The 25,602-nt window shown below is 55.1% G+C and overlaps 2 protein-coding genes across 4 annotated transcripts; one reads left to right on the top strand and one right to left on the bottom strand.

Moving 5' to 3' along the window:
• Nucleotides 1–4,583: 4,583 nt before the first annotated feature.
• On the bottom strand, nucleotides 4,584–17,141 carry LOC111157641 (thiosulfate sulfurtransferase). 2 transcript variants are annotated; one of them, XM_022519237.1, is made up of 3 exons: nucleotides 17,070–17,141; nucleotides 15,765–16,380; nucleotides 4,584–5,046 (listed from the first exon to the last, which is right to left on the bottom strand). In XM_022519237.1, exons 2-3 carry the CDS (start codon nucleotides 16,375–16,377, stop codon nucleotides 4,748–4,750), a joined length of 912 nt encoding a protein of 303 aa, XP_022374945.1. In that variant the 5' UTR covers nucleotides 16,378–16,380; nucleotides 17,070–17,141; the 3' UTR covers nucleotides 4,584–4,747. The 2 variants fall into 2 exon arrangements, with proteins under 2 accessions (XP_022374945.1, XP_022374943.1); XM_022519235.1 differs by lacking the exon at nucleotides 17,070–17,141 and having other exon boundaries at nucleotides 15,765–16,900.
• A 259-nt stretch (nucleotides 17,142–17,400) lies between these two features.
• LOC111157571 (mercaptopyruvate sulfurtransferase) lies at nucleotides 17,401–24,649 on the top strand. 2 transcript variants are annotated; one of them, XM_022519096.1, is made up of 3 exons: nucleotides 17,401–17,441; nucleotides 20,628–21,276; nucleotides 24,093–24,649. In XM_022519096.1, the coding sequence occupies exons 2-3, from the start codon at nucleotides 20,682–20,684 to the stop codon at nucleotides 24,389–24,391; spliced, it is 894 nt and encodes a 297-aa protein (XP_022374804.1). In that variant the 5' UTR covers nucleotides 17,401–17,441; nucleotides 20,628–20,681; the 3' UTR covers nucleotides 24,392–24,649. The 2 variants fall into 2 exon arrangements, with proteins under 2 accessions (XP_022374804.1, XP_022374803.1); XM_022519095.1 differs by lacking the exon at nucleotides 17,401–17,441 and adding an exon at nucleotides 17,467–17,538.
• The last annotated feature ends 953 nt before the right edge of the window (nucleotides 24,650–25,602 follow it).

Here is a 25,602-nt window from a genome sequence, read left to right as displayed (position 1 = left end):
TATATTATATTATATTATATTATATTATATTATATTATATTATATTATATTATATTATTTTTAAAAGGATAGTTAGGGAGTGGAAACCAGTACCTGTAGGGCAGAGCTGAGAACCATGGAGAATTACTCCCAGGCCTTGAAACCCAATCAGAAAAAGTTCAACATTTCCTTGGCTGGATTTCAGAACTGCTACAGGCCAGTGACTCCTTTGTGTCTCCAGTGTCCTCATTTTTGAATAGGGGTGTCTATCATTTTTATCCTGGGTCTGCCACACCATTTCATGTTGTGTGTGCTCAGAATAGGCAGCTTAGTTTCAAAACAGGTAGCTTAGTTTCATAAGATCTACTGCTGGGGAGAGACTGAGCTCAAGAAATCACACCCAAGGAGTCTCATCCCTGCCAGGGCCTGATTTGTAGAACCAGGTTCTAGATTTAGAGCTGATGCTGTAATGGAATGAACCCTCCCGAGATCTCAGGTGGAAATGAAATGTATTTGGCATATGGAAGGGCTGTATATTACAGGGGCCTAGAGGGGGGACCTAGATGGCAGTTGACATGGCTTACAAGGATCCTGTTCTTGCTATGCACACCTTTGTATCATCCCTCCCCTTGAGTGGAGACTGGACCTGTTGACTCGGCTTCTAGTCCAACAGGATATGTGATGGGATGCTGCTTCCAGGGTCACTGAAGATCGAATATAGAGATTGTGACTCTGGCTCATTCACACTCTCTCAGGCTCTCCTTGGCTCACTCACTCTGATAGAAGAAGGGTCCATGTCATGAGCTGCCCTCTGGAGAAGCCCACATCCAGGATCTGAGGGAGGCTCCTGGTCCACAGCTCCTGGGTAACTGAGGCTCCCAGGTCAACAATCCATGAGGAACGGAGTCCTAGCATATGCATGGCCCTGGAAAGGGGTCCTTTTCTAGTTGCGCTTTGATTATAGTCTGTGGAAGACCCTGAGACAGGGGATCCGCTGGAGCTGCTCTGTATTTCTGACCCAAAGAAACTGTGAGAAAAAAATCTTACGGGAACTTGGGTGGCTCTGTAGGCTAGACATTTGGTTCTTGATTTTCGGCTCAGGTCTTGATCTCAGGCTTGTGAGATTGAGCCCCACATCAGGCTTCACACTGAGCATGGAGTATGCTTGGGATTCTCTCTCTCCCTCTCCCTCTGCCCACACCCCAAATTAACTAACTAACTAACTAATTAATTAATTAATTTTTTAAAATGTTCTTTTTTTTAAAGATTTTATTTATTTGACAGATAGAGATCACAAGTAGGCAGAGAGGCAGGCAGAGAGAGAGAGGGAAGCAGGCTCCCCGCTAAGTGGAGCGCCCGATGTGGGGCTTGATCCCAGGACCCTGGGATCATGACCTGAGCCGAAGGCAGAGGCTTTTTAAAAATGTTCTTAAAGCCACCAAGTTTTGGGGTGATTTGTTACATGGCAAGAGATAACTGATACAGCTCATATGTTACACCTTCTCACATCTGGTAGATGAGTCTATCTTCCTAAGGACTCAGGTGTTCGGAGAAAATATTAACTCCCCCTCCTTCATAGATGGAGAAACTGAGGCACAGAAAAGACACAGGACCCCAGCCAGATGGCACCAAAACCAAGCCCGACATCTTCTGTCTCCTTCAAGCGAGCTGTCTGCTCCTGTCCCCATTCCCCATCACAAGCGCCCATGGCTGTGTCCCATCGGCCCTAATGCTACCCACGGCCCCCAGCAGCCTGTACTGGCTTGAGCAGAAGTGCTGACTCACTGCCAGTCTCTGGTCTGGAGAGAAAGGTCCCAAGAGACGTCAGTCAAGGAGAATGGAGGAGGAGGTCCAGTTGCTTCTGGGTACTCTTCCCTCACGAGCAGCCTTGAATGGAGAGAGGGAAGATGAAATCCTTGGTCCCAGGAGACCCCCGCCCACCTCACAGGTCTCTGCCTCACCTCTCCACTCTATCTCATAACGTCAGAAAACACACGAACCACTCTGGTGTGTGCTGCAGCCCAGGAGTGCAGATCCACACTGCTGAAGCTCTAGTTAAGACCCCTGAGTGGTTGCTAGGGAGGAGCCGTTCTCTGCTCCTGGAGTCGCCAAGGTGAGCACTGTTCATGGGGTTCTGTTACCTCACAGGGCTCCTAGACCCACCCTAGGGAACTGAGGCCAGGGAAAGCCAGTACTGGGGGGCGGGGGGGGGGGGGGGGGGAAGGAAGAGTCTTCAGACATCATTCACTCTCTCATCCACTCAAAATGTTTCCTGGGCCCCCTACATGTGTCAGGTTGTGTGTCAGGCAGTGAGGGCTTCAGTGCCATCAGATGGAAAGGAAGATCTTGGGACAACAAAGGACTGAGTTGAGAGCATGATGAGTTTTGTCTGGGGGAAAAAGTCAGGGCTCTCCGAAGGGCCATTTGAACTGGGCTTTGAAGGATGCATAGGAGTTTAACAGCTTAGAAGGGACTTGAATATTAAAGGTGTGGACGTGTTTATGACCATAGATATAGATCAAGAGGAGTGGGGAGGAGAGGGAAAGGTGCACCTGGAGCTCTCTGAGCTGGATCAGAGACTGAGCAGTAAAATGAGAGCAGGATGGGTCAGAGAGTGTCTGCTCTCCCCCGTTCAAACCACGAGGGCTAATGAAGATGAAGAGCTCAGTGGCTTCTGCAGCTGGTGCCAGCAGCAACTCAGTCCTGTCTGGCTGTTGCTCAGCAGGGGCAGGGCTCTAGAGGCTGCCTTCTCATGCCAGCCTTCCAGGGGCTCCCCGGGAGGCAGAGACTGTGGTGACACTCAGGGCCCTTGAGTCTGGGCCTGCCACTTAAAAAAAGGGGTGACTTCGGCTGGATTCTTTGGCTGATCTTTCCTTGCATGTGAAACAGACACAGCTCACCGCCAAGGGTAAGAATGAGGACAGAGCGAAGTCACTTCGCATTGCTTGCCACAGAGAGATGTCACCTGTAACTCACAGCTAACTCCGTAAGCGACTCATCAGCAAGGCATTCAGAGTACACCAGGCTCGCACCCCTTCAGCCATTTCCACCTGCCGCCCCGGTACCCCGGCCCCCAGTCCAGACCACCGCCACCTCTTGCCTCCTCACTGGTCTCCTGGGATTGCTCGCACTCCCATATTATCTATTGCTGAGTGACAATATTACAGCAAACCTAGCAGCTTCACACATTCCCTAGGGCAGTTGCTGGGATCAGGGGTCTGGGCTGGATTCTCTGGCCCCTCGAGGCTAAAGCTGGCATGACAAAGACCGTATGGAGGCAGGAGGGGTCAGCTCTAGCTCTCTTCCATGCAGACCCCACAGGCTTTCAGCCTGACCCAGTCTGACACCCAGTCTCTACGGCATTTACTGAGCACCTGCCCTCCCCAACGCCGGGCTGGGGACTGGAGCGTGTCATCGACGGACTTGGTCCCTGGCCCTCAGTGGCCTTGTCTTGGCCCAGGAAGGCCGCCCAGTGGAAGCAGGGGACACCCGTTAGGTGAGGCCAGTGGGAAAACAGCCCTCCTAAGGCACTGCCCAGACATTTGACAATGGGATGACCCTCTTTGTGCCCAGACTCGACATAGACAAGGGCCCGAGCTTAGGATTTCATCTCAAATTCCAGCTTTGTCTTTCCCAGGGTGCCCAGTAAAATAAGCACTTCGAGCTGAGCCTGTGGAAAGTCAGTGCCCTCGGTCCTAACCACCTTATGAGTAATAGGCTCCCTGTTCGTCTCTACTGCTCACGCGTGACCTGGGACAGAGGACTGCCCTCCCCTTGCTCATCACCCCCCACCCACGTCTGGGATCTATAAGTGATAAATCTTGTGACTTACCTTCTTTTGTGCCCTTCTATTGAAACTGCGTCTTCAGTCAGAATAAACCCAGGGTTTTCACATTCCCAAGTGGGAACTCGGATGCTGAGGGGGCTACCTGCCCACGCTGTGGGGTGGGGGGTGGCTTGTGCCCCCTCATTCAGCAGATCGTAACCTGATGCTTCTTAATTCAGTACACCAGCTATGGGCCCCCCCAACACATGGACCCAAAGGAAGGCTCAGAAAGCCTGTTTTTCCAGCCACGTGGGTCCTGTCTCCTACCATAGCTTCCCAGTGCCAGGGCTCTGGAACCTTCTCCCAGGGCTAAGGCTGCTTCTCCGGGCTCTCTTCATGTGTTCCCTGGAGGGTCAGGTGTGAGCCAGGAAGGACACCCCAGGAGGAGGTCATCTTCCTCAGGCCTGCTTCTGAGCATCGCCTCTTCCGAGAGGCCCCAGGGCCTGTATTGGGGGACACTGCTTTGGAAGCCCAGATGTCCCCCACCCTATTTCTCCTCCACCTACAGCAGGAACGGCTGGCACCCCAGCCAGCCTGTTTCAATTTTCTCCACCTTCTCCATCCCCCTTTCAGGTAGGTCCCAGTATGCTGTACCAGACATGGGACAACAGGTGGCTTCCTTTGCCAGAATAAAATAATAGGGTGGCATGCTCAGTGTGGCCTCCACAGCTAGGGGCCGCTCTGGAGGTTTGTGGCCTTAGTGGGTTCTAAGGAACATGAAGGAGCTGGGCGTATGGGGCACTGTTGTGAAACCCAGGGAAAGGCAGGCAAACACAGCTACTCAGAAAAGGCAATTTATTCCAGTGTTTCAGGGGGAAAGGAAAGCTCTACATAGCGATTCTAAAACCCGGTCAGTGTCCTTTGCTAAAGAGGTACACACGACATGTCAGGCTGCGGTCACTAAACAGATGGGGGCTGCCTGCCAGCGAGGAGGCCCACCACTCAGGCTTTCTCCCGCTTCCACTGGGACACACGGGTCTCCGGGGGTGCCCGGCGGAACCACTCGGACCAGGAGCCATCGTAGACGGCCACATCCGGCTTGCCGCAGAGGTAGGCGGCCAGGGCGATGTGGCAGGCAGTGACTCCCTTCCGGCACGTGGCAATGAGGGGCTGCGCTAGGTTCACCTTCTTGGCCTCGAACATAGCACGCAGCTCCTCTGGGGTCTTCTCGAAGCCGTCCGCGGTCAAGAAGTCCAGGAAGGGCATGTTGACTGAGCCGCGGATGTGGCCCGGGTCCAGTCCTGGGCGCGGCAGAGGACAGAGGGAAGGACAGGTTTAGGAGCAGGAAAGGGGGTGGGGGGAAAGGCGGTGGGAACCACTGGGGCCATGACAATAAGGATAGGGAGCTTCACACACAAAAGAACATCTTTGCCCTTCTCAGAGTTCCCAGCCCCCACAGAATGCTGGAGACTCAAGGCGAAGGGCTCCCTCCCCCAAAACCTGCCTGAGGTTGGGATGTCCAACATCATCCCTGCTTGAGGGGACAGGGATGAGTCTCAGCTCTGCCATTCACCTGCTTTTTTATTAACATCTATCTTGGGCAAATGCTTCCCTTCTCTGAATCGGTTTTCTCATCTGTAGAATGGGCTCAGTGGTACATACCTATCTCATAGGGTTATTGAGAAGCAAATGCTTCGTGCCGGGGCCAATTGCTAAGAACACAGCGGTGGACATGGTCCAGGTTCTCGGGAAGATTACGGTCTAGCAAGGAAGGCAGATGCTAGACGGATAACCACACGATTCATTAATATAATATGAATGCATAAAATAGAATGTCCATTTTACAGATGTAGACACCGAGGTTTGGCAGCATGAAATGGCTCACCTAAGGCCACATGGGGAGGCAAAGGCAGACCCAGGATTACACCAAGTCCTCTGATGTTCCTGTTAAAGAAAATGTGACCTGCTGCTAGACATAAGTTCGAATCCCAGCTCGGCTACTTACCAGAAGGGTGATCTTAAGCAAGCCATGTCACCTCTCTGAGCCTCAGTTTCCCCAGGGGTAAAATGGGAATGAGAGTCTCCATGGGCCTAGAGTCTCCGTGGGTCCAGGCTATTTTAAGGAGCAAAGCACCAGCTGCTGACCCTGGTCCATCCATGCTCAGATGCTGATGCTCCCATCACTTCATGACCCACCCCGTGGGAGGGAAGGGGTGGGGGCAGTGTGGTCCCTTCGGGCCTTCCTAACTGAAAGTCTTGGATAGAAGTAGAGTGGGGGGTCTGAGCTGGCTCCAGGGTCAATTCTGGAATGGTCTTTCCTCTGCCAAATCTGGTTTCATAACAGTCTGCAGGGGTGGGGAGCAAAGAGTTCTGGGCCAAGGCCAGAGCTGGAGCTGCCTGCAAGACCAAGGTCTCAGTCTCACCCTGAGCATGCCAAAGGTTGCTCCTCTCTCCCTCAAGCACCCCACACCCTGGCAGACTTTGGATATGGGGAGTGGGGCCCAAGACAGATTTGAGCATCTCTTTGGGCTCCCCTTCCCCCAAAATTCCCCACTACGCCCCTTAAACCTGGACCATGGGACAGGGCAGGACCAGGGTGGGCAGCAGTGGGAGGGAGAGGACAGGACCAAGGCACACATTGGGGCAGGGTGTAGCCAGGAGGCCCTGAATACCCTGAGCCTCAGTCTTCTCATCTGTGAAATCGGGGAGATAACCCCATCTACCTCTCAGTCTTATGGAGAAGACTAGCTACGGTAGGTAGAAGCCCCTAGTAACCCCGGGCACAGTCGGGGTACAACATGCCAGCAACATCCCAGTCCTGGGACCCTGAAGCCAAAGAGGCTTGCCAAATTCACAGACATGAGTCAAGAGATCCTTTAACTAAACAGATGTCCTAACTTAGAAACTACAGTGATTTCTTCCTGCTGTCATTTCATCTTTTGTGTCTGGAAATTTTAATCTGAGCCTGGATGTGCGTTGACCCTACCAATGAGGAACAACAGATCTGTTGGCTTCAAAGGTATCCTTTGCCAAGACACCCAACTTAAAAATCTTTCGGCATCCGGGCAGCGGGCTGAATTTAAGTGCATTTGAAAGTGCAAGCGTTTGTTAAGTTCTGAATGTTATTTTGTTTCTTTCCTCCCATCCTTGATGAAAACAGCTTCACTGCTTTCTTCTGACTACATAAAAGGCACCTCTTGGGAGCAAAGAAGTCGGGGTGGGGGGTTTCTGTGATGCGGGCTTCCCAAAACTGGGCCAGCCTCAGGAGGCGGGGGTCCTCCTCTCACCTCTGCCAGAGAGGGCTCAGGGCCTGTCTGAGGAATTTCAATGAGCAGGCATTGACCGCCCGTGGGTGACAAGGGCCAAGATGAACCTAGCCCAGAGAACCTTGGAGAACAGCCAGCCGAAGGCAAGGCATGTGGGCCCAGAAGTGGGGGTTCCCGCTGCTTTTCCCACAACTCTGACCTCCACTGCAATTTCAAGGCTTTCTGCCACCCCCTCACCCCTACCAGCAGGCAGGCCACCATGCTCAGACCTCTGGCACCAGGCACCAGACAAAGGGTTAGCTCAAGAGCTTTGTCTTCCCAAATCCTCACAAAGCCGGATGATCCTCCCAGCTCTGATGGAACAAAAGGAAACTTGGCTTAGGACACACAGGTGTGTGAAGTGAAGTCAGGTCTGTCTGACCCTAAAACCTGTGTTCTTGGGCTACCCTGAGCCTGTCTAGAAAAGGGAACTGAGGCAGGGAAATGGATAAGATGAACTCTCAGGTTCCTCCCGTTCAGGGACCTGGGACTTTGTACTCCAGCTTTGGCCAAGAAGATTCCAGTGGTGGGGGGAGGTCATCGAGAGGACGTGACCGCTGGTTCACCCAGGAGCTGGACCAGGGTCACTGGAGGTTCCTCTCCCACTTCCTTGCTCTTGGAGTGCACATTCTGCTTGCCTTCCCCGCTCCCAGAGGCTGCCCCAAGGACTTGGCCTTGCGATAGTGATGTGGTGTTGAGACCAGCTGGACAGTGTGTATGGGACCGACCCCAGTTAAGGCGTCTGTATAAACTGTTGGAATCTGGTGGGTGGGTGTGGCAATCTCATGGTATGGCCAGCCAAAACAAGCCTTGTAAGTTCCCTTGCTTATTAAACCTGCCACCCAGTGATCTGGAGTGGCCTGCCCCTTTCTTCAGCCTCTTCCTGCCCTCTGCCTCCGGAGCTGGTTTCAGATTACCCCAGAGAGGCTGGGAACTAAAAGTTGGCCAGCCAGCCAGGAGACTAAAAAAGTGGGGCTTGGGAAAGTTTTCCGTGAAGGAAACCTTACATCAGCCAGCGACCCCTATGTGGGGAGGGGTGGCTCATATGTTAGGGGATTATGGACCCCTGCATAAGTCCAGGGACGCCCCCCAAAACTCTGGCTGCTTTCCTGTGCTTGTTTGAAACACTGTGCACAGCACTGCGGCAGAGAAATGAAATGAACAGTTGTCACAGGGCACTGGCCTCTACTGGGAGTGGTTCAGCAGGACACTGGTGCCCAGCCAGAGGCTCAAAGTCAAGTTAGAAAGTTGGAAGAAGGGGCGCCTGGGTGGCTCAGTGGGTTGAAGCCTCTGCCTTCGGCTCAGGTCATGATCCCGGGGTCCTGGGAGCGAGCCCCACATTGGGCTCTCTGCTCAGTGGGGAGCCTGCTTCCTCCTCTCTCTCTGCCTGCCTCTCTGCCTACTTGGGATCTCTCTCTGTCAAATAAATAAATAAAATCTTAGAAAAGAAAAAAAAAAAGTTGGAAGAGCTGAGATTAGAGAAGGCCGTGCAGGTGTCCACTACTCTGCTGGCTTCAAGCAGGAGAGTAGAAATCAGCTGAAAACCTTGGCACACCTTTTTTTTTTTTTTTCTTTTTTTCAAGGTGAAGAAGGCATGAGATGCTGTGGATTAAGACACAGGAGCTTGTGACAAAAGCTGATTAGGGCACTGAGAGGTGGATTGCCAGGCAAGCAGCAACGGGAATGAAGAGGATGCTATGGGTGAGGGAAGTGGAGATCCCTCATATCTTCCCGCCCCTAATACAAAGGAACATTTTTAAGAGTAATTGCCCCTAAACCTAGGGAAAATTAAACCCAAAGTTGCAAATCTTATGTCTTTGAAATGTAAACACCCCAGGAGATAACCAAAACAGTACCCAGAGACTGTAGCAAAAAATCTGGGGGTTGGGGGGGGTACAGACTGTTCTAGAAGGTTCTTTGTCCAAAGACTAGCCCACATCTCCCCAGGATGACTTATTGAGGGCTAAATTATGGGATCTCTGTCTGTAGGTTTACATAGGCCTATATGTTAATATATACTTTTTCTACCTCCTGAAGTTACTACCAAAATTAATCTGTAAAAGGGCACTATTTAATTAGCTTTAAAATAAACTGTGTATCAAGGTGAACTCATGTGAAACTGAAGTTTAATTTTCTCTCATCTGCTATAATGGATAAAGTTTTCTTGGATGATTGGTTTGTTCTTGATGGGATCGTGAAAGTTTTTTCCTTGCCTTTTAGGTAACCTACCTGGAAAACAAAGATTCTGTGTTTTATCAAAGTAAGTTCTAAGTTTCATGCAGTCTTTACCAGGTCTTTGATTACCTAAGAAAACAAAGTCTTCTCTTAAAAGAGCTAAGTGTTCGGTTTTGGTTTTTTTTTTACAACTATGCAATTTCCCTATTTGCCTTTGAAGCCTTTAATTGTCATTTTGGTTAAATGGATAACTGAATGTTGCTTCACAACCATCCGTGATCCTACAAGAGCATGTATTTTTAAATCTTTTGGTATTTTTGACAAACTTCCCCCAAATCAAACTCTAAATGAAGCCTTACTGATCTTGAACTAACTTGGAGATTTTCCTGGATAGGCTCGAAAGATTCGTTTTTTTTCTTCTTGTAAGAGAGAAGTATTAAACTAATCAGACATTTCATATGTTAAATGACATGGGGAGTATCGTCAGTTGGAAGTAATGCTCATCCTTCCTTAGGAACTATTTATATGGAAGTTACTAATAGGAGTGTTCCAGAAAGTATATAAAATTCCTAAAAATCTGATATGTCCTGGTATCATGTTACCAACGATAATCTTGGTTTTTACTTTAAAATATCTATCACAAAAATAACCACATTTCCTTGTCAATTGCATGAGAATGAATTCTCATTGGAGCATTTCCTGCAAAGGGGTCTCCTGTTTAGGGAGATTCACAGGCAAGACGGACGAATAAAGATACCAGTGACCTGAGTAAGGATTAATTACATGGGATGGTATTCCGAGAACTGTCCCTACTCTCCTTCCTCACATCAGTAAAATGCGCCCATTACATTGACGCTGTAATATTAACGTGAGCAAACTTTTATCTGCGGCGGGACATGCTGTAGGCTTTGCTGAACATCTGTGTGGGAAGAATGGTGGTGAACTTGTAGAAGATTCAAGGCCCAGGCACTGTGATCAAGTTTTTGGGAATCATTTGCTCAGGGAAGACACAGTTCTTCCTCGATGTTGTGACTGGTAAGATATGGGTCCTTCCAACCCTCGAGAAGACGAAAGAGCTATAGGCCTTTGTAGGGATGGTAGGGTTTTTGAGGACAGCGCTGCTGTCCCTTCTGCCACCTGGTAAAGAAATGGTAACTGGGGATCAGGGAGAAGGTAAAAATACTAATGACATGGTCAGTCTCTGGGCATTTCCAAAGCAAGGCTCTCATTGGAGTGAATGAGTCTGGGACTCTGGGAGATAGGGGTCAGGCACTGCGGCAGAGACAACAGGAGGGAGTACCCCTAAGATTTTGGTCCTAGCTCTGGATGGGTGCCAAACCTCTGTGTGCCCCCATAGAACACAGGCTCCTAACAGTGCCCACAGCGCACCTCCAGATGGAGACGCTCAGAGAGGAAGTGGTCACGGCAGCCAGTGGGCTGAACTCGTAGTCACTCCTGAGCCCTGGTCTTCAACCACATTAATGCTATAGTTTGGGCAATGGGGAGCTGAGGGGTGGATGACCATGAGTGGGCCCTTATGGGGTCAGGATAGATGAGGGATATTTGGGCTTGCCTGCAGGAGTCTGAGACAGTCTTCACGTTTCCAATTCCCAGCTCGTGAGGCACTGACACCCACCCCCTGGCAGTCAAGAAACTGATGCCCCAGCCCAGGTACGATCCCTATTGACTGGCTCCTCAGGACATAGAACAGGTTGGACGCATGGAACGATGCATCGCATCCAGGTGGGTTGGCATATAGCCAAGGATGCTGGCTTGACCCTGACATAGAGTGACTTGGTTAATGCAGTGACAGCATGTCCTGTGTCTTGTAAATGACACACAAGGCAACTGGCAAAGGGGCCTGGGGCCATTCACCAGAATTCCCAACTGGTGACCGATTGGCAGATCGGTTATGCTGCTCCCTCTCCCCTATGCCCGGTTTGCGTAGATACCACATCTGGTCTACCCCCAGCTTTCCCTGGTGACTACGAACCAGGCTGCCACCACAAGGGGATTAGAGAAGCGGAACGTGGTGTTTAGCTACCCTCGTTGACTAGACAGCGATTGGGGGTCTTACTGCAAAACTGGGCAAAAGAACATGACCTAGAATGGAGGTCCCCATCTCTCCTATAACCTGCCAGCATGTCGGCTGATAAAAAGGAAAAATGAATATTAAAGCAGCAGATTCAATTATTCCCAGGTAAAACCACCTGGGCTGGGGGTCATTTAAAGCCGTGTCCCAGGCTTTCCTAAATATGAACAATTAACTAGCAGGGACTGTTGCCCCATTACCCAGACTGGGGACCCTCACCCAGACACCCAGAGCTATAAATGCATGGAAGTGGAGGGAGATGTCCATTGTCCTGCTCCCTGCAGATCGACGTGCTGTGCTGCTGAGAACAGAGCCCAGCACACGTGGGCGAGTTGTCATCTGCTGGAATTTGCAATGAGATGCCCCACCAGGACAGGCGAGTGACTTCACGGGCCTGGGTGAGGGGGGAAGTGCTCCCTCTTCGTGGGGATCTCACGGTCTTGCCAGAAGGCGGACCTGCTAAAATGCATTACACCTGGAACAGAACAGCACCATTGGAAGAGGGGAAGAGGTGGGGGGCCTGGGCTGTCCATCCTGCCCAAACGAGATTCACCCAGCAAGCCTCGAATGATGGGCAACAACACCTGTCCTTACTGAACACCAAACTATCTTCAGCAGGAAAAGCTGTCCTCCAAAGCAGGATGGTCTTAGACACCATCACTGCCGGGTAAGGAGCCACCTGTGCCGTTATCCAAACAGAATGCTGCTGTGTTCACATCTGATGAGTCTATTATGTCACCTTTACTGAGCCATATGAGAGGGGCACCTGGGTGGCTCAGTGGGTTAAGCGTCTGCCTTCAGCTCGAGTCATGGTCCCGGAGTCCTGGGATCGAGCCCGTCAGGTTTCCTGCTCTCTGCTCAGGGAGACTACCTCTCCCTCTGTACTCTCTCTCTCTCTCTTACTTTCTCGGAGATAAATAAAATCTTTAAAAAAAAAATAATAAGTCACTTGAGAAAATAAGGGAAGGCCATGAATGATCCGACTCCCAGGTCAGGGGACTTCATAAATCAATGGTTTGGATCATGGGGCTCTTGATGGAAAATGTAACCTCTGATGGGGGCAGCACTGTCTGACTCTGTGTTTTCTCTTGTATGTGCCCGTATTTTCTCTTGCTGTGGCCTCTGCCTCCAACATAGAGAGCCACCATGGGAGCCACCAGCATGCTCATAAAGCCTCTTGCTGACTCTTCAGGGCACAGTGCAGAAGTGGGGGTGGGGGTGACAGGTGTGACAGGTCCTAGGAGCCGACATGAGGGGTAGAATTTGGGGGGAGAGGTCGTGGAGAGGACATAACCACCAGTTGACCCATGAGCTGGACTGGGGCAACTGGAGATTCCTCTCCCCCTCCCATCCTTGGAATGTGCCTTCTGCTTGCCTTCCCCGCTCCCAGAGGCTGCCCCAAGGACACAGCCTTGAATGTGGTTCTGAGACCAGCTGGACAGCGTGTATGGGACTGACCCCAGTTACAGCCTCCGTATAAGCTTTCAAGATCTGGCAGGCGGGTATGGAAATCTCATCTAGCAGCCGACCACCCAAGCCCAGCCCTTAAGTTCCCTTATTAAACCTGCCACCAACCGACCTGGGGTGGCCTGTTCTTTCCTTGGTCTTTCCCTGCCCTCGGCATCTTGGGGCCGGTTCAGATTACCCCAGGAAGCTCCCAGCTCCTGAGGAGGCTGTGAACTATCCTCAGTAGGGGGTGGCGGGGTGAGCTGACATCTCTCAGGCCGCTGATCGGTGTGGGTTTTCCAGGCCAGGAAAACCCATTTGGCTCTTTCTTGCTTTCCTCCTATAGATACAAAGCAATCCAGGGCGGGATGCCCCAGTGGGCAGCTCTGGGCCACTGGGAGGCAGCTCAGCACGCTTCCTGCCCCCATCCTACACCAGCCCTCAGCTCCGGGGAGGGAGAGACACAGGCAGAGGGGCCCCAGGATCCCAGGAAGCAACACTGCACTGTGAGGCTGTGACCATCCCCCCCCCCCCAGGCCCTGTGTTCGCTTACACAGCAGTGGCCTTGGGAAACGGCCTCACTTTGAGGCCTGCCAACTAGGGTCAAATCTTGGCCACTCTGCCTCCTTAGAGAACCTTCTCCTCCCCTTTCCCACCTGCAAAGTGGGATGGGTCCTAACTCCCACGTTCCTCCCAGCACAGGGTGGCATCAAGGAATGAATATACAAAACAAAAACATTCTGCAGATGCAAGTGCCCATGAGGGGGTCAGTCTCCTCCCTCTTCACCCTCCTTGCCCTCGAGGCAGAGGCGGGAGGAAAAGAGAACAGGGCTTATACATACCCCGGTTGCATTTGCCGGCCACCTGCTCTGCTGGCTTCCCCCAGCGTTCTAGAAGGTGAGCATGCTCCTTTCATTAAGGAGGAAAGGGCCTGCCCTCAGCTGCCCAGGATGCAACTCAGATCAGTCTGATTCTCACCTTGGGCTTCTCACAAACAGGACCAAAGGCACTGGGGCATAAAGCTGGGGCTGGGGAAGGTGATTGTCTCGGCAGGGAGCAGCCATCGGGAGTCCAAGGCTCACTCCCAGCTCCTCTACCAGGACGTTCTGCTAACCACACAGCCCCTGGGGCTTCCGTCTAGACCGCTGACCCCACGCCAAGCCGGGCACCATGAAGTCAGAGAGCCCCACGTGCCTCCGTGCTCCCAAAACGTGTTGTTCTGTTCGGGAGGCCGGCAAAGCCTTTTAGGGAAAAAGTGCCACGCCCCAACGTTCTAGACGGCCCAGCCCTCCGCACGGCTTCTACCTTTCTCAAAACACCCTTCCAGCCACTGCTGCATTTAAATAAATACACAGCCAGGTGGGCAAGGCTGGCATTCTTCTTCTTGTTTTAAAATAAGGGAATGCAGAGAGGTCAAGGAATTGACTGAGGTCTCACCACAGAGGAGGGGCTGACCTCCCAGGAAGAAGCATCCATGCTCCCTGGGACCCAGGATCTGGAGGCGGTAGGAGGTAGGGAGAAGGGCGATGGGGAGGGACCCCTCTCTGAGCCTCAGTGCCCTCATCCTAAAATAGGAGTGAGGAGATGGGATCTGACCCTCTTGGCTTATTTTCAGCTTGCTCAGGGCAAGCCAAGTAGGAGCTAAGGGAAACAACTCTACCATTCCTCCCCATGATGGCAGCGTAAGTTCCAACGAGGGAAGGCATCTTGGACCAAGGCCAGGAGGGGGTCTGTAGGAGGTCCATGCTGGAAGTCTCTGATTCTTCAACTCCAGGCCTCCAGAGAGCAACATGGGCAGGAAACACATGGGGCCTGGGGAGAGCCATAGCTGTGCCATGAACTAGCCACAGGGCCTTGACCTGCCACTTCCTCTGTGTGCCTCAGTTTCCCTTCTGTCTGATGAGGTGACCTCTCAGGACCTCCAGCTCTAAGAATGTCCAGAACTGTTTTCACAACATCCTCACCCTCAGAGGCACAGACAGGAAGAGTAATTTTTCAACAAGTTAGGAAAAATGTTGCACTGGACTTAGGTTCTGCAGACCGTGCCCAAGGACAGAGCACAGAGCTGGGAGGTGTTGGCCACTCCCAGGGCTCAGGTCAGCCCGGAGTGGCTCCCACAGCAGTGAGTCAGGAAACCCAGCCAGGGTGATGGTGAGACTTCTAAGGTTCTCTGTTAGGAGGTTCTAGAACTCAGCACTTCCTCTCCTGAGACTCCCCCCACCCCCAGCAATGTGGAATCCTCCCCGCCTCCCCTTTGTGTGCAGGACAGGAAGAGCCATCTCCCTGTGGATGCCTGGTTTGGAGTACTAGTATGAAACTTGTCAGCACTGGGTTAAATCTCAACTCTGCCACTTAACTGAGCAAGTAACTGAAGGTCCTCCCATCTTTGTTTCCTCCTCTCTAACATGGTGTATTATAAGCTTTCTTGGATGAGTTAATGCGGTGTTGAGGGCTTAGCATGAAATAGTAGCTAATTTTATAGCTCTGCAAACAGGCTGCAGCTGTTTGGAAAGGTCAGGGGGTCGAGGGAGCTGGAAGCGGGGTGGGGGGTGCTGCCGGCAGGGCATTGTTGATGTCTACGCGGGTTTTCTGGGAAACTAAGGGAGGCCCTAGGAAGCTAGGTGTCCTTGAGAGCCTCTGTACAGAGACACATGTGTAAGCTCATGGACACACCTTTGGGCATGTCCAGGAGCCATGCCTGGGCATGGATGTGGGTGGAGATGTCACCGGTCACCTCTGCTGATGCCACCCCATGGGGATGCTAGGTTGCCTGTTAGCACGCGGCTATGGGAACACAGAGGTAGGTCCTTGCGCATCAAAGCAGAAATAGCTCTTAGCTTTGGCTCTGCTCTCTCATTTCACAGATGCAGACAGGGACCTACCTATGGGGTGGGGAGGGGGGACTGAAGTCAACCCCTGGAGAGGTCCCAGACATCCTTACTCCCCATCATTCCATGGGGGCATCACTCCCCGGGAGCCACCCACCCCCCAGGACACCTACCTACTGCGTCGGGCTCTGGCTCAGTGCCCAGGTACCGTCCTTGGGACCGTGAATCCACCAGCTGGAACCTCTTAGACTCGAGGTTCTCCAGCACCTGCTCGTAGGTTTTGAGCAGGGAGCGGTCCAGGGTGGCTTTGAAGACGGCCGGCTCTGGGCGTGAGGGCTCCGATGTCACCGGGAGGCCCTCCTTCAGCCAGTTTCGGAAGCCGCCGTTGAGCACCGACACCGTGCGGTGGCCAAACACACGGAACATCCACCAGACCCGGGGCGCGTAGAAGCAGCCCAGGTTGTCACCGTCATACACCACCACGTGCGTCTGGTTGCTGATGCCCAGGCGGCCCACGTAGTCAGCGAAGTGGGCCTCGCTGGGCAGCATCATCTCGTAGGGCGACTCTGTGTTCCGGCACTCCTCTATATCAAAGAAGGAGGCGCCGGGCACATGACGCTCGAGGTACTCCTTGCGGGCCTCGCGGGTGCCCGGCGAGTACCAGGACGCGTCCAGCACCCGTAGGCCCGGCCCCAGCTTGCCAGCCCGAACCGACTCCGCCAGCCACTTGGTGGAGACCAGCGCCCGGTAGAGCACCTGATGAACCATGGTTTCAGCTCTGCGCATCACCTGGCGCGGGTGGAAACCAGGAAAGAGAGCGGCATGAGGTCCGGTGTACAGCGGGGCGGGGTCTGGGAAGAGCTTTTTCCCACCGCACTCCCCGGGGGTGGTGTGTTCGCTGCAGCCCAGCAACCCGGCCGCGGCGCCCGAGGCACGCTGCGGGAAAGGTCTGCCCATTCCGCCCAGCAAAGGCCGCTCCGCCCCTCCCTGGGGCCCCGCCCCGCGCAGAAGGGGGCGGGGTGCGAGCCTCGGAGCGCCCCAGAAGGGGGAGCTGGCGGGGAGGGCGCCCGGTCCCGGGAGCTAGGGTTCTCGTCCTCGGGATCCTGCCAGAAAAGAGCGGCGAAAAGATGCCCAGGACAGGGGAGAGGGGACCTGTTGAATTTGGAACCCCCTTGGCTGGGAGGGGAGAGGAGAGGGAGCCCGGGGGAGGGGTCGCTGCGGCTCGCACACGCGCTCGCCCGAACCTCTGGCGAGCCCCCCACGGCCAATCTCAGCAGCCCGGGGGAGCTCGCCCGCCTCCAGAACGCCCGCGCCCAGCCCCAGCTCGGTGCCCTCTGCCCCTGCTGGGTTCGATGTTCCCCGGGCACCCTGCCCCGCTTTCGCCGGGGGGACCCTTCCCGAGGTCGCAGGGGCCAGACCGGTGGCCCAATCCCGAGCGGCCCGGGCGCCTGGCCGCCGCCCCACCCGGCCGCACTCACTCGCCCTCGCCGCCGCCCTGGCGCTCGTCCCTGACCGCTGGAGAAGTTGGCTGGTTCAAACCCGGAGCCCACACCTCCCTGGCCGGCCTGCACCATCGCGCGGCCGCTGGAGGGGGGTACGGCGCGCCGTCCGGCCGATCCCCAGCCTCGAGCCGCGCCGCCCCGCCGCGCCCGCCCCCTGCCGCCCCCCCACAGCGCGTCGCACCCCTCCGACCTCTGAGACCCTCCGGGGGGGGCGGGGCCGACGCGGGGCAGGGCGCGGCGGCACGGGTGTCCCCCTCGGGCCGGCGAGTGGAAGGCGCGGGCAGCGGCGGCTCCAAGTGGCCGCGGCGGTGGGCTGTGCCCGAGTCTCCTCCCTTTGGCCGGTCGCAGGTTGGTGGCGGGAGGAGGGGACGGCTTCGGGCGCGGGGAGGGGGCTCCCTGTGCTGGGGCCATGACCGATCCCGGAAGCCCGGAGCCTGAGACCCGGGTAACTGCTGCGGCATCGCGCTTGCCTTTCTTTAGGGGGAGGTCGATCATTGGGGTGCGCGGCGCGGGGCTCCCCCGCGGGGTCTGAGCGGAGTAGGGGGCTGCAGTCTAGGAGGGAAGGCGCGCCCCTGGGTTCGCCCTAAGCATGGCTGTCCGCAGGCCGCTCGGGGTGGCCTGTCCCGTGGCCTAGGCGTGAGCGGCAGGTGGGAAGCTGGGGTAGGGGGGTGGGGTGGGGGGGTCGGGTCAGCTGGTGTCACCCGAGAGAGCAAGAGGGAGGGGGGAGGACTAATAAAACCCCACAGAGAGGCCAGGGAGACAATGCCAAGTGACCCAGAGGCTCCAAGGGAAGTAGCTGGAAAAGAACTTGCTGGAGTGAAACGAAACTAGCCTTGGTCAAGGCCTGCTCCGTGAGCACGTTGCTTCTAAGGTTTTACTGACTTCTCACAACAACTTTGCGGTGCAGGCCAGAAACTTATTTAAAGACCAGAAAGACAGGCCTAGTGAGTTACCCGAGTGGCTCACAGTGGGGTTGAGACCCCCACCCCCTCGCAGTTGTTAATCTCAGATCTGAAGCCCAGTGGACTGCCTGATGCCTTTGTTTACCTGGCTCACCCCCAGAGCCTCATAATTCAAAAAAAAAAAAAAAAAAAAAGCCTTTCTTTTTAATGAATCTATTTGATCGTAAGTTTGTATCATTACATTTTTTAACAATGGCTGTATTTCACAACCACTTCACATCATTCCTGAAAAGGGAACAACTGTTTCCTCCAAGCTGGTGGGCCACCCCTGCTCCCTGCTAAGCGTTTTGCATACAGATGTGTGACATATGCCTGGAATGCTTTTCTCATCCCCCCTCTTTAAAAATTCTTTTTACTCTGAAGTCATCATATCCTCACAGGAGATTGGCAAATGCAAACTTTGACAAGCATTTCCGTGGAGAATATTCTCGTGTTTGGCCCTGCCCAGGCTTCCCCTAGTGTAGGTGTGTGTGCTCTTGAGATGGGCCTGGGGCTGTCCCGTGTGTCCTGGATTCCTTCAATCCCAGAGCATCTGCAGGGGGCCAGGCCTGGCCAGCACCCAAAGGCCCTGATCTGCGCCCTTCAGTGACACACAGCCCGCTCTCCCAGACCCTCCTCTGCCTCCTTCAGGCCTATGGGACAACTGCCAATCAAGGGGGGAGGGGCTGCGGGATAACCTCAGACCTCTGAAGTCCCACCCAATCCTGAAACTAAGATTCTAGACATGCTGCTGTTGTTCAAAGTCTACCAGTGAGAGTAACTTCTCAGAAATAATAGGATTTTTATTAAGCCATTTTAAAATATATTTTATTATCTTTTTTATTAAGCCATTTTTAATGATGATTAAAACCAGCCAGTGCAATGCCTTATGATGGCTCTCAACACTCATTGTTTAATCTCCACTGTAAGGGCTGAAGGTTGGGCACCCACAGATGCTGGAATCACCCCTTAGCCAAAGCCCCCTTGGCGGCCTCCTTATCCTGAAAGTCTAGCGATAGTTTCCTGGGTACCTGAAACCGTCCTCCAGGAAGACTTCCCATCCCTTCTGCTCCCGCCCTAGGCTTGAGGTTGTGGCCCCTCCGTGTTCACACTGAACTCCAGACTTTCCTCGATGATGCTCTCCTCTGAGCAGGCCTGTGGCCTGTCTTTACCCGCAGGGCCCGGCAAAATCGAGAGTTTCTCAGTGTCCAGCACAGGGCCTGGCCGTGTGGGTAGAGTGACTTCCTAGAAGCCAGAGGCGTGTGGGAGGGGCTGGGGCACAAGGTGGAAGTCCAGCCTCCAGAGCCCAGCTCTGGCTTCAGATCCCGAGGCTGCCCGTGACCAGCTGTGTGAGCAAGGGCAAGGCACTCCCATCTCTAGTCGCCTCCTGCAGAAAACAGGCGTCCTCACAGACCCACTCTAAAGGCTGCGGTGCTGAGCCTGGGGCGGGGCCCACAAAACACCTGTTCTTTACCCCCCCCCACCATGGCAGGACTGCTGGGTATGGATCTTAAGGTGGTGCCCTGCTGAAAGGGGAAGGGGGGCCAACCTGCCGCTCACACCCCACTCACCTGGTCACATACCCCGGCGGAGGGGGCACCTTTCTCGGACCTGCAGGAAGCCATCTAATGGACCAGGGGCTGTTGGACAGGGACTCAAAATGTTCAGAGCATCCTGACCCCAGAAGGCAGTGACTTGGCTTGTCATGGGCTGGTGTACTCTTAGCTGCTGGCCCAGCAGGGGAGCGGCAGGGAAAGGGGGTGAGGCAGGACCACTGTTGTAGCTGCTGTATGAACATTCAGAGACAAAGTTCAGGCTCAAGGGGCCAAATCTGCCCTTGCAGGGCCCCCGGAGCCTGCACAGTGCTTGCCTGTGAACATGTGGAGTCCGGGGTCCTACTGCCTGATGTGAGGTCTTTAGACGCCAACCTTGGCCAACTCAGTGCACTTACGTGACCCTCAGTGTCACCCTCTGTGAAACAGTATGTTGCCAGCCTTCTTGGGGCCACTTGTTCCACTAATTAATTGAGAGCCTATGCTGTGTCCTGTGTGTTCTGAGGTACTGTGAGATTAAATGAGGCTCAGGAGTCCGTAAATCCCGGCCACTATCCCCATGAAGCTGCTTGTATAAACGTTTGATGAATGAACAAGACAATGAATCCCACCAGGGACCTTGGGTGGCAGGAGAAGCAGAGCTGCATCTTGGGGAGGGGCTGAAAATTGGCCCCTACCTGCCCCTACCTACCCCTACCTACCTGTCTTGAGCCCAGGCAGGTAGGGGCTCCTCCCCACCTCACCTCCAGCCAGCAGCGGTGAAGGGCAGGCGGCGTCCTGGAAGGGGTCAGGGTCATTCTGTTGCTCTGTGCTGTGTTTGTGTCCTCACGGGGGGAGGGGAGGAGAGGCCCCCGGATCGAAGTCTGCACCTGAGTTCACCTGGGCTCACCACCGCGGCTTTTCTGTGCTCCCTGGACTCTGCCCTCCCCGGGGCTCCACCGCCCCTGCGGGCTAGGGCCAGCCCCAGCGGTGCAGGCGGTTTCCAGCCATCCGGCCGGCCTCTTCCTCCGTCCCCTCCTGACATTCTCCCTCTCTCCCAGGCCTGCAGCCCCCGTGTCGCCACCGCTGCCGCCACCGCCACCGCCACCGCCACCATGGCCCCACAGCAGCTGTTCCGCGCGCTCGTGTCAGCGCAGTGGGTGGCCGAGGCACTGAGGGCCCCTCGCGCAGGGCAGCCCCTGCAGCTGCTCGACGCCTCCTGGTACCTGCCCAAGCTGGGTCGCGACGCGCGACGCGAGTTCGAGGATCGCCACATCCCCGGCGCCGCCTTCTTTGACATCGACCAGTGCAGCGACCGCACGTCGCCCTACGACCACATGCTGCCCAGCGCCGCGCACTTCGCTGAGTACGCTGGCCGCCTGGGCGTGGGCGCCGCCACCCACGTCGTGATCTACGACGCCAGCGACCAGGGCCTCTACTCGGCACCGCGCGTCTGGTGGATGTTCCGCGCCTTCGGCCACCGGGCCGTGTCGCTGCTGGATGGCGGCCTCCGCCACTGGCTGCGCCTGGGCCTCCCGCTGAGCTCGGGCAAAACTCGCCCCGAGCCTGCCGAGTTCCGCGCCACGCTCGACCCCGCCTTCATCAAGACATATGAGGACATCAAGGAGAACCTCGAATCCCGACGCTTCCAGGTGGTGGACGCCCGTGCCGCCGGTCGGTTCAGGGGCACCGAGCCCGAGCCTCGAGACGGTAACAAACCTGCGCGAAGGGGCGGGTGGTCAGCTCGGGCGCAGGCCCGGGTGCGCCCAGAGCTCTGCCTCTTCCTTGCCTTTAAGGATATCGCATGGGGTGGAGGCCTGAGATTAGGGTTCTAGTTGCCTCCCTCCATAAGCTTCAGTGGCTTTATTCCTGAAGAGTGCACAGTAGTACTCGCCCCATCCCCACCCTCACCCGTGTTGTGGGCAGTGACTACCCCAAACTCACCAGGAACCCAGGGCTCCCTGGATAAGAGGGAGAAACCAAACAGCCCTACCCCAATTCTGCGGAAGTAGGGGCGTCTCTGCGGAATCGGAGGGGTGGCAGGCAGGCCCAGTTTCGGAAAAGCCCAAAGGGATGGGGTTTTATGGGGTGTATGCCATCCTGCTGGAGATGAAGGCAGACAGGAAGGGGAGGAGTCTGGGGCGGAGGAGTGAGTGGAACGTCCCTGGGAGGGACCAAGGCTTGCAGAGGGCAGGATGGAGGGGGCACTAAAGAGAGAGAGGGAGGGATTGCTGCCCCAGGCTGGAAAGAAACTGAATAGAGGCGGATGCTGGCCTGAGTGGGGGCTGAGCCTATGAGCTGGTTCCCCAGGAAAGGAGACTGCAGGAAAGCCCTCTATCGGGGGACAGGGGTCCCCACAAACGAGTGGGTCAATGGCCATGTTGGTGTGAACCTTTCCGTGATTCAGAGAGGTGGGTGCTCTCACTGGACAGAGGAGGAATCGGGGTCTCAGGATGGCTACCTTGTTCTAGGTCAGGAGGTGGCCTGGGGCGGGGCGCGGGGGTGGGGGGGATTTGAGGCAGTTCATTTAACTCCCGTGAGCAACCAGTAATCACCCAGCCCTTCCTCTGCCTGTGTTCTTTGGGGAGGATGCAAAGAACTTGCCACTTCCCCTGGAAGCCTGTCCCTGAATTGCCTCCCCCATGCCCCTGAGTCAGGCCTGGGGGACCATGAGGGTCAAATGTCAAATGAGAACAAATGGATGAAATGCTCAGCTCCCCGTCTCACACATAAGGGGCACGAAGAGATGGGAGGTGACAGAGTGACTGTGTGCTTCTGTGGTTATAACTCTTCCCAGAAGTGCTTAACGCTGCCTCAGTCCTGCTTGGTCATCTGCAAAGTGGGCTCATCTGTAAAGTGGGCAATGATGGGACGCCCCTAGCAGGCTCGTTGTGGAGCTGGACTGAGCCAGCGCATGCAAAGGCTGGATCTAGATCAGTGGCAGACATCCCTTCATGGTCATTGTTCCCGCTACACGGGCTGAGAGCTGGACAAGCATGCCCCTCAGTGAGGGGCCCCGTCGGTCGGGTAGTGTAGGGGGAAGCATGCTTTGCTTGGTGGGGATTCAAGGCACAGGGACAGCCGGCTCTGACGGTGACCAACCCAACTGGAGAGCTTGCTCTTCTTGCTTCCTCCGCATTGGTCTCTATGTGATGTCTCCCATTGAGCCGCTTCCGCACCTTCGTGGGGAGGCACGGTGCACTCCCACCTCCCCGTGGACCTGGAGCGCTGCCTGTATGCTAAGTCCTGCCAATAGCTACTCATATGGGTCCGCAGCTCCCTGGAGGAGTGTCTCCCCACTGCAGGGGGAAACCGGGACAGAAGCCACCAGTCTAGAGCCCCACCTCAGTGGCATTCAGCCTTGATTTTTGAATCATGGGCTGTGAGGGTTGATTCTGTTGCAAATCTCAGTTCTTGGCATGAAAATGGGGATATTAGTGACACCTGCCTCATAGGGGATGGTAAAAGCAAAGTGATTAGGTTTAAGGGGGGTGACCCTCTCAGTGAACGGCTCTCTAGCCTTGCCCAGATTCCACGTGCTATGATCGAAGTGATCTTTTGAAAATGGAAATCTGGTTTCTGCCTGTAGTCATGGTCAAAGCTCTATGTCTTAATCAAGGCGGTTCCTCTTGGGCCTTAAGCCCCTCTGTGTCTGTGCTTTTGCCCAGTGACCTTGAACCCCTCTAAACACCATGTGATTTCCTGCCTCCTCCGATTCCCTCCCCCTTTCCCTAGTCTGGGGTGCTCTCAGACCCACTGCCCAGACCTGTCCATGTGACAGACCCCTACTCACTCGCAGTGCCTTCTCAGAGAAGCTTCTCTGCCTCCCCGCCCCCATGGCCTGGCGTTAGCAGCACCTGCTCTGGGGCCTCTCTGACCTGGGCAACTGAGTCTGCGTGCCTCAGTCTCCTCTTCTGTGTAAAGGGTGGGGGCGGGGGACGGGGATGGTCATTTCTGTCCTGTAGAGTTTGGGGGAGTATTAAAGGAGAAGATACAGTGGAGGGGCTCTGAATAGTGTGTGGCACAAAGTAAGTGTTCAGTTCAAGGATTATTGTTTCTGTTAATATCTTTTATAATATGTCCCATGACATCCTTGGGCCTTTGTAACACTGCTCATCGGTGTAATGGCTCAGCGATGCCTGTCCACCCGGCCCAATCCGTTCCTTTACTGCAAAGGCAAGGAGTCCTAGCCAGGCGGAGGGCTTGTTTATCTTTGTTCCCCTCCACCGTCATGCCCCCAGCACATGGGTGATCAGGAATCCAGGGGAAGAGTGAGACTCTGGTGGGGTCCGAGTCATAGATCCCCATTCCAGCCAGGCCTGGCACAGTACCAAGCCTCAGCATGCCCATCTGTAAACTGGGGATGCCTGTAAGTGGTATCTGGGTTTTCTGGGGGTGAGGACTGCGTGGGGCAGTGCGTGTAGAGAGGGTTCAGTGCTGTGGCTGCCTGGGAGGCTCTCATACTGCAGTGGCCGTTTCTCATACGCCCTTGTCCTTGTCCCCACCTTCCTGCTGTCCTGCTGCAGGCATCGAACCCGGCCACATCCCCGGCACAGTGAACATCCCCTTCACGGACTTCCTGACCAAGGAGGGCCTGGAGAAGAGCCCCGAAGAGATCCACCGTCTGTTCCAGGACAAGAAGGTGGACTTGTCCCAGGCACTGGTGGCCACATGTGGCTCTGGCGTCACAGCCTGCCATGTGGCTCTGGGGGCCTACCTCTGCGGCAAACCCGACGTGGCCATCTACGATGGCTCCTGGGTAGAGTGGTACATGCGTGCCCAGCCGGAGGAAGTCATCTCCGAGGGCCGGGGGAAGACCCACTGAGACTAGGCAGGACACAGGGAGCTCTGCCCAGCCTCCTTGTTGACTCTGCTCTGACCAAGTGTGTGTTTCTTCCTGCGGGCCAGGTGGCACGTTAGGGGGACATCCCCGAGGCCAGGAGTTCCGTTGACTTGTGGGCTCCCAGTGGAGGCAGGAGAGAAGGTGGTGGTGGGCACTGGGGGAGGCAGCTGCCCCACACGCCAAGTGGGGGCCCTCCCTTGTTGCACTGTTGAGGAAATAAAATAGCCAAGGGCTAAATCTTTCTAATTGGGGGTCTGCCTGGTGTTCCTGATGAGTCGACGGTTCCAGCATGCCCAGCAAAGGGAGCTCCGCGGAGCCTGAGGGGTTTGGGGATCCCTTCCCTGCCTTCCGAGCAGGACAGGAGCCCCAGGACCCTTCCATTCCTGTGACCAGAGTGCCCCCAGCAAACTGTCTTCCACTGCGTAATGCTGGGGGTCTCACTGCTGGCTTCCGGGCCATTTAAGATGAATCTTGCTGTGATATGTCTAGAGTGCCACCCATAGGCCCACCCAGGTCCACAATGCTTCCAATGTCAAGACAGAGATAGGTCTAAACGGGCAGGAGGCTGTACCGCCCAGAGGAGGCCTGTCCCAGCCCCGCCGGGATGTTCAAGAGAGGGGTTAAGTTCATCCAGGTTGGAGTTCAGCCACCTGGGTTCCCACACTTGGAGGCTATCCTCTGGAGCAATGGGGCAGGGGGGATGGGGGGGTTGCCAGGGGGTTTGATCCTTTCTGCTCAAAGGAATACCTCTGCCCCAAGGCTTGCCTCCCGTAGAGGCTCTGTCCTCCTCCTTGCATTTGTCCTTTGTGCAGAGATGGACATGGTGTCTGAGAAAGCCCCAGGTGGCCCCTGCCTGAAGTTGGGTCACATCTCCCCATCTCTCAGCCCCCAAGGCACCCCTCAGTAGCAAAGAGGCAACATCGGTTGGTACTGGGGAGAACCCCAGAAGAACAAAACCAGAGAAGACAGTGACTTACCCAAGGGCACATGATGGGTTTACCACAGAGCTGGACCAGACCCAGGTTTCCTGACTCTGAATTTACTCTTCTTTGTACCTGCAATCCCCATCCCATGTCCTCTGACGCTGAGTCACCTCCCAAGTCCGCGGCTGTGAGGGAGTCAACGGGATAATATCCTGGTTTTCTGAGTGAGAGCTCTAAAGTTGGTCCCAACCTCTCCGAGTCCATTTCCTC

Source organism: Enhydra lutris, unplaced genomic scaffold (assembly GCF_002288905.1).
Source record: "Enhydra lutris kenyoni isolate GAN:26980312 unplaced genomic scaffold, ASM228890v2 scaffoldscaffold55, whole genome shotgun sequence".
Lineage (NCBI taxonomy): Eukaryota > Metazoa > Chordata > Mammalia > Carnivora > Mustelidae > Enhydra > Enhydra lutris.
Note: the sequence above shows the minus strand (reverse complement) of the source record. Positions and strands in the feature narration are given on the sequence as shown.